The 8,384-nt window shown below is 37.7% G+C and overlaps 1 protein-coding gene across 2 annotated transcripts in view; it reads left to right on the top strand.

The window, feature by feature from the left end:
* Nucleotides 1-326: 326 nt before the first annotated feature.
* Nucleotides 327-8,384, top strand: part of LOC126190939 (serine protease nudel-like) — a 65,166-nt gene continuing 57,108 nt past the window's right edge. For both annotated transcript variants that reach the window (XM_049931593.1, XM_049931585.1), the window contains exons 1-2: nt 327-3,025; nt 4,166-4,369. In XM_049931593.1, coding sequence (XP_049787550.1) covers nt 571-3,025; nt 4,166-4,369 — 2,659 coding nt within the window. In that variant the 5' untranslated portion in view covers nt 327-570. The remainder of the gene's footprint in view (nt 3,026-4,165; nt 4,370-8,384) is intronic.

The raw sequence follows: 8,384 nt of genomic DNA, 5'->3' as shown, positions 1-8,384 counted from the left end.
GTGTCTAAAAATATGACTGATGAAACAACTGTTTCACTACAAGGAGCTGAAAATAAAATTCCACCATTTCAGAAAGGTGAACCACTAGATAAATTAAACATAAAGGATGAAGGAGAGGAAGAAGAGAGTGTGCCAGCATTATCAAACAATAATGCAGAATTTTCACATATTATATACAACAAAAGTGGTACAGCAGTTCTTAACTATGAAGGTGGCACGTTATTTGAGAGTAATGAAAATATTAATCCATTTCTCATCAAAACTAATACTTACAATGATAGATATTTTGATTCCAGTATTAGAAAAATTGCTCAGAATGAAAAAGATGTATATTTTCAAGAATCAGATTTGGGAACCTACAACTTAAGCCATGAGCCACATGGAAAAAATAGAATTTTGTCAACAAGTATAAAACCATTTCCACAAACAATATCACCAGAATCATCAGTAATAATTAATGAGCAACCATGGCATCCAATACTCCCAAAATCTGAAGTATCAACTCACAGAAATGTTCACAGTATTCCTCGAGAAGTTCTTGCTAGTGTTTCCAGCACTCCTACAAATGTGATGAAATATGCTTCTTCAGATGATGATTGGAAACCCGTTAACATGGATCATAGTGAGAACACTGCTAGTGTCACAGATAGTTACATAAGATCTGAGACGAATAAAAATAATGTTGAACATGTGCTTAGAAATTCTGAAATTAAAGATGGTACTAATAGTGGTGTAATTTCTCATAGTTCATCACCAAATTTTCCAGACATTGTGGTCATTGATCATATTAAAAATTCTTCAGAATTTGGCATATCAACAAAAAATACTTCTGGCAATTTTTCTCTTCCCAAAATTTCTTTACTTCCTGACAGTTTGATAACTGATAGTTACAGTGATCACAAAATTATAGAAACTCATCGAGTAGATCCAGTGCATGTACAGAAAGTTTACAAAAATACAGATACAGTACCAAGAATTCCATTATCAGAAAAGTTTCAAAGTGTTCCAATCTTCATGGCAGAACAATCAGAAAGTAACAAACACAGTTTGCAGAAATTGCCCAACACTGAGTCATCCATCATTGCTGATTTGCTTACCACAATTGAGTCTGCAACAGTAGAGGCACTAGAAGACTCCTCAACACCTTGGCCTTCAGTTAGGAATAGTGTAACTAATAAGACAAAACAAATGGATGAAACTTCAGCATTTGTTAGACAGAAATCTCAGTCAATCAGTACAGGAAGTCAGAGAGAGAATGTTGTCGAAACTGTCACTGCTAGCATCACAAAAAATGTGAACATGTCTTCAACATTCCCCTTTCAACCCACTAACCAAACATTTACTCCTCCAAATGTCAGGCAAAGTACTGGAAAACAAGAGAAGAATAATACATTGTGGGACTCTGTCTTGTTGAAGTACAAAAGTGAAACTGTTCCAGAACTAATAGAGCTGTTTCCTGATACTTTACTACGACAAAAACAAGCAACAGCTGCACTCTCCCAAACAGTGAGACCTAGTCATTCCCATTCAATGGAATCACTATCCACCTTAGACATTACTGTAGGGTCCATAAGCCACAATGTTAATGGAGGGCATAATACTATGAATACGACAAACTCTACTGCTTCACCTATGAATTCACTTCAAGAAAAATCTCAGATGAAGAGCCCATCATTTACTGAAGCAAGGAACTATGTGGCTGACTATGTACAAGAATATTCTAAGGATTCAAAAATTACTACTGAAGACATAAAGAATATAACGGCATCTCTTTTGAAAAATATTACTACTACAGAAAATTCACACCTTGCTGAAAATGGCAGTGGGGTGACACAAGAACTGAAAATGAGTCAGGTATTGAAGGAATTGAAAAACTCACATTCAAGCCATGACCAAGCTTCAGAAAAGAGTAATGTGGAGGAAGTAGTCACAGGAAGATGGAAAGCAAGGCCTACCATTCAAACACACACAAAACTTTCTTCTCCAGGACATGTCTATACAAGAAAACAGCCAGAAAACATTGCTGCTAGTAATGAATCTGTTACAAAAAGTAACCATGAAATGCAGAGTCAGCTGAGTGAAACACCTGCACTAGAGAGAAGTGATGGCATAACTCCCATAATCCTTCCAGAATCTGAACTTGCATCAAGAAGTAAATTGAGCAAAACATTTATAAACAGAAGACAGCCTAAGATGCACAACTATGGATTTCAAGTCCAAGAACAAGATGACAACGTGAAAATTATTCGACAAGATACACCTCAAAATTTAACAAATAATTTATTTTCTGCTTCCTCAACAACTCGTACAAGAAACAGAAACAATGAGACAGAAATATTTTCAGACATATCAAGCAGAACTACACTTACTGCATCACCTACTTCACTTTACAGCACTTCAACATTATTGGAAAAAGATTACAAAGTGAATTCAGGAGTAGAGTCTGCTCCAGACCTCTCAGCTATAGGTACTTATGAAACAGATGTAAGACCAGACAGCACTGTTAGAAATACTGTTGTCAACATAAATTACACAATCAGCAAAGTTTCAACCAAATTTAGTAACTCTAATGGGAATAACGAGTATGTTGAAATAAGAAACAACTCGGCAACTAAATTCCCGAATAATTATGTCACTTACCAGACAAGTGTTGAACATAATGGGGATTCAGAAAAGGAACCTTATAATTATTATGATCGAATAATTAATACAACTAATGAAGAACAAAGAATTGTAAATGAAATTAGTAAATTTGCCACAGTTCATATGACTGGATCGGACAAAAAGGGACATGTAAACAAATCTACTACAGCAAATAAAGTAACAACCACAATACAACCCATCACTCAAGAACCTCAGTCAGCACAAATAATTGCAAGCTCTAGTGACAGAGGCAACCAGCCTCTTTTTTCTATGTTGACGAAGACATTTAACAAGGTGTCAACAGATGGGAGCTACCAGCAGAATTCAATGGCTGCTTCGACAATAGTCAATGTGAAAACTGAAGTTAACACTAGTGAGACAGGTAAGTAAATCTTTATTAGAAGTTATTAAAATAATGACACTTAATAACAGTTAGTACTTCCAGATGGAGATAACTAATTATTATATCAATAAACTACTTCTGATACAAATAGATTTATGTTTAAATGCTGTTATATGTCAACTGGAAAAGTCAGCTGGAACTGTGGCAAGTGTGGCAGCACAGTTATGTTTATGTCTGAAAAAATTAGCTGTAGGGTACACTCCAGTATTCTTTCAACTGGAGCATTGTAACACATGGTAAATCTATTTGCTGATGCCATGCATAGCACAATAATAAAAGACTGATTGGCACTTTTATGGGGCGATACTTTTTGCACCCTTCGAGAAGATTTATTCTTAGAATAATATGCATTAATGGGCATTTTGTTTGGGGGAAAAAACACTACACACTCTAATTCAGATACTGCATGTCATTATAAACATTTAATGTATTATGTACCTTTTGAAACTGTGTTGTGTTGTTTGCACAAGTGATGACTAATTTATTCTGGCAGCTTATAAAGCCATATTCCTTAGATAGAATTATTTCCATGAGAGTTTTCTTGCTAACCATGAAGTCAACTTCTGTGCAGAAAAAGCTGGCATACTTTCACAAAGTTGATTTTTCTTTGTAATATTCATAACATCTTGGAGATTAGTGCCTAATAACACATTTATCCAGATGCCACTCAGTACCCTTCCCTCTTTATGTAGTTTGCACTCCACTGACTTACAAAAATTTAGCATTTTACTTCCAAGTTTTGTTGCCTTTTCTATCAGTAGTCGCTACCTCCTCCTCCTCCTCCTCCTCCTCCTCCTCCTCCTCACCATCATCATCATCATCAGTAAATGTAATGATATTAATTGCAAGCATTTTCTGCAGTTACTTTCCATACTTACAATACGGGGTAACAATGTGCACTCCTTGAAATGGAACATAGCTACACCTAGTCAAATCACAAAGTTAGTCCCCACCATGGCCAAAAATACAGTTTACTTTGCTGAGTTATAAAATATAGTGAGGTACCCATTAAATCGTAATATATAAATAATTTTCTTTAGAATTTACTACATAGCTCGTTACTTGAAGCATATGAATTTCATTATGTCATTTTGGAACTCAACTGTAAATCTTCTACAGCTTGTCCGAGAAACTACAGCTTCCAGTGTGGGGATGGAGAGTGTATCTCTCAAATGTCTCGATGCAATCAGCTTGTTGACTGCAGTGATGGAGCTGATGAAAAGCAATGTACTTGTGCTGATTACTTAAAAACACAATTTTCCACTCGAAAATTGTGTGATGGAGTTGTTGACTGCTGGGATTTCACAGATGAGATCAATTGTGGTATGTGAGTAATCTCTGGTCTCTGTCTTTGTTTCTGTCTGTCTCTGTCTCTGTTTCCCTCAATTTTTTATTCTATTTTATGTTTAATTAAAGGTCTGGCAGCTGGGAACTTGAGAAGAGTAAGTCAATAACTGTAGTATTACAGTCAGAACTGAGCATGTACATACATTCTCACTTTATCTTTAGTGCTCCATATTATGGCTATTCACATCAAAACCACATCTCTCATGTGAATTTAAAAACTAGATTAATAAAATTGGTATGTCATAAATTTCAGGGTTAGTTGTTCTGGTTATAGCAAACAATTGATGTGATATAAAGTAGGCACTGCAAGCTGTTTAGCGCAAGTTTGGTTAACTGTTACACAGCAGTTGAGTAAACCTTGTGGTTAGCACACAAGACTCACATTCGGAAGGATGACAGTACAAACCTGAGTGCAGCCATCCTGATTTGGTTTTCTGTGATTTCCCTAAATTATGTAAGGCAAATGCCAGGATGGTTCCTTTGAAAGGAACCTTCTCCATCCTTGCTTAATCCAAGATTGTACTGTCTCTCTGATGACCTCATTGTTGATGGGGCACTAATCTCCTCCTCAATAATTAATAATATTCTCTGGTCTCAAGATTCATATTTTTCTTGTTAGTAGCTGTTTATTTTTATAGAAACCCTTGTGCCCTTTACAATCCTTTCTAACACATAATCCTTGCATCTCCTTTCTTTATCTGTTTTACTTCCAAAATTGCAAAATTCATTCTCATCTTCCTGTCCGAATTTAATGTTCAACATCCAGCATGTCCACTTTCTGACCATTACCTTACCTTACTTTACTTTTGTTTATACTCTCAATATAGTCATCAGCTAGCACTTGTTTCAGATCATGAAAGGCCTAATTCAATTTCTGTTCAGTTTTTGTGACCACTGCTATGTCATTAGTAAACTATAAGTGCTAATTTTTTGTCCACGAGAAACCTTTCCCAGTTCATGATAGTCCTTATTTTCATTACTGCCCCTTCAGTGTACAAATTAAATGTGACAGTGAATAATCTTGTCTAACAGCTTCACTGTTTCAGTCAACTCTAAAATTTTGCCTGTTCTAACTAGGCCTACTTCGTTCTGCTAGTCTTAAGAGAGAATAATTTATCCTTTTGTCACAATAATTAATTCCGTGCTTCAGAAAGAGTGAAAACATTTTATTCCATTACGCATTGTCAAAAGCCACCTTATTTTTATTTTATTTTATATATTTACTTTTTGGTTTAATGTGACCCTGCCTGAAATCCACTTCTGTACCAACTGCTTCCTCTCATAGCAGCATATACTCAAAGTCCTCAATTATTTATTGGATATATTCCAATACCTGCCTTTCCACCTTTCTCTACAGATTTTACCCTCTACAGCTCCCTCAGGTAGGTACCATGGAAGTTATTCCTCAAGTCTCAATGCATGTCATGTTATCCTGCTTTTTTCAGACGCATAATAATTAAATGTTGTAGAAAATCCAGTGGAAAATTTCATTCATTAGTTTGTACAATTTGTGCTTTGTTCATTGGGGCTGGTTCATTTAAGTTCTGCAGGTATTTAATCAATACTTTTTCCTTATGAGTTAGTGCAAAAATTCTTAAAATTCGGGGATAATGATTGTTTGGCCCCAGCATAATTTTGCACTGCATACTCATTTTCAACTGGACAAATTTATTATAGGCAACTATAAAGCCTCTACAAGCACTCTAGATATCTTTGTTATTTTTTGCCTCCATTACCCACTTGCTTATTTCTGATCATTGTCTTTTTTGTTCTGTGCTTCTGGAAGTGTAGTTTATTAGTCTGTGTTCAGTGTTATGTTACCCTATGTCAATTTTGTATCTGTCTGATGATGTATGAATGTTCTTTGTTTTTATCTAGCTTTTCTGTAAAAACACATAACAATATGTAAATAACTCAGAAAACATGTGAAGAAATTGTACAAAAAATCACAAAGGACAACATGGATGATGCATGGGGAAAACTGTGAAACCCGAGGGACTAGGACCAATAGTGAAAATCATAAACAAACTGAAATAGACATGAAAACACAATGAGATAAAAGATAAGATTAAATAAATAGACTATAATGTGGGGTGCAAATCAGTGGGCTGATATTTGTGAAGAATGGGGACAGCAGATGTGATTGGATTGGATGAGGTCAATATGTGCATACTGAAGTGGTGGGCTTTGGGGGTGGGGGGGCCTCACATTGGTGGGAAGAGCTAAAAGTTCATGTTGCACAAGAAGGTACAGAAAATAACACATGAAGATATGCAAGAGTGGGGCAGGAAGAGTGATCAATTTGATGGTATAGGAGTAATGGTGGTGGAGGGAGTAATGTGAGACATGAGATACTGCACCAACAATTAGCATGGTCATGTAGGTGTCTGTGGCGCACAGATGAGACAATTGATACAGTGTGGCTCATAAGATAAAGCATGAGGTGGGGTTTCGAAGGTGATGTGTAAAACACAGGAAAAAAGAGAGAGAGAAAAGGATGGACACTGAGTAAAGTAATGCATTAGAAAATAGTAACAAAGGAAAGAATACTGAGTTACAGGACGGAAGAAAAGCGGTTAGGTAAACTCAAACAATGGAAGGTCTGGTGTGGAAAACTACAAAATTATGAACAGGATAGATTGCTGGATCTGTTGACTCACAGACAGGTACAACAGAAAGACTGCTAAATAAGTGAGCATTGAGCCAAAGACCTTTAACTAAAGTAGGCTACATATGGACACATTCATGCAAGCACAGCTTATAGATGCATCACAACTATCTCTGGGTATGATTCCAGACTGTGAGTAACTGCACCAGATCAGAGAAGCAATCTGTATGATGGTTGTAAGGAGAAGGCTGGGGTGGGGAAGAGAGGGATATCAGGGTAGGAGAGGAGGCAGTACCAAGTGCTGTTTATGGGAGCATACAGGAATGTGGTGGGAAGAGTGTAAAGCAGATAGGTGCAGTTGAGAGGTTAGTTGGAGGGAGGGCAGAAGGGGGAGGAGGAGGGGAAGGGAGCAGAAAAAGATATATGTAAAAAGACTGTGGGTGCATTGGTGGAATAGAAGGCTGTGTAGTGCTGCAGTGGAAGCAGGTTGGGGTATATGTGGGTGAAGGACATGACTATAAAGGTTGAGGCCATGTAGTTGATTAGAATGTAGGATATATTGCTGAGAGAGTTCCCACCTGTGCAGTTCAGAAAAGCTGATGTTGGAAGGAAGGGTCCAGATGGTGCAGGCTGTGAATTAATCATTGAAGTGGATGATGTTCTGTTGGGCAGTGTGCTTGTCGGGGTGGTCTAGGTTTTTGTTGGCCACAGTCAATCCATGGCTTTTCATGCAGACAGAGAGCTTGGTGGCCGTCATGCGCAGAGTGATTGCACCTTGGCTTGTAGATCACACGACTGCTTTTACAGTTTGCCCTGCCTGTGGTAGGATAGATTATGCACGTGGCCAGGCTGGAGTATGTGATGGTGAGAGTATGTATGGGACAAGTCTTACATCTAGGTCTATTAAAGGTATATGAGCCATGAGGCAAGGGATTGGGACCAAGGATGGAGTAGGGATGGATGGGGATATTGTGTAGGTTCAGTTGGTGGTGGGTTATGGATTACCACTGCAGGAGCGGTGGGAAGAATAGTAAGTAGCACATTCCTCATTTTAGAGCATAATGAGAGGTAGTCAACTACATGGTGAAGAATATTCTCCAATTGCTCCAGTCCTGGGTGGTACTGAGTCATGAGGAGAATGCTCCTTTGTGGCCAGATGGTGGGGCTGTGGGAGATGGTGTGTGACTGGAGAGATAAGACATGAAAAATCTGTTTCTCCGAAAGGTAGGGATGGTAATTTTAGTCTGTGCAGGCTTCAGTGAGAGCCATAGTATATTTAGAGAGGATTGCTTGTCACTAGAGATGCAGTGGCAATGTGTGACTAGGCAGCATGGAGGGGACATCTTGGTATAGGATGAGTGGCTGTTGTTGAAGTGGCTAACA

This window comes from Schistocerca cancellata, chromosome 1 (assembly GCF_023864275.1).
Source record: "Schistocerca cancellata isolate TAMUIC-IGC-003103 chromosome 1, iqSchCanc2.1, whole genome shotgun sequence".
Taxonomy (NCBI): domain Eukaryota; kingdom Metazoa; phylum Arthropoda; class Insecta; order Orthoptera; family Acrididae; genus Schistocerca; species Schistocerca cancellata.
This window is presented reverse-complemented; position numbering and strand designations above follow the sequence as displayed.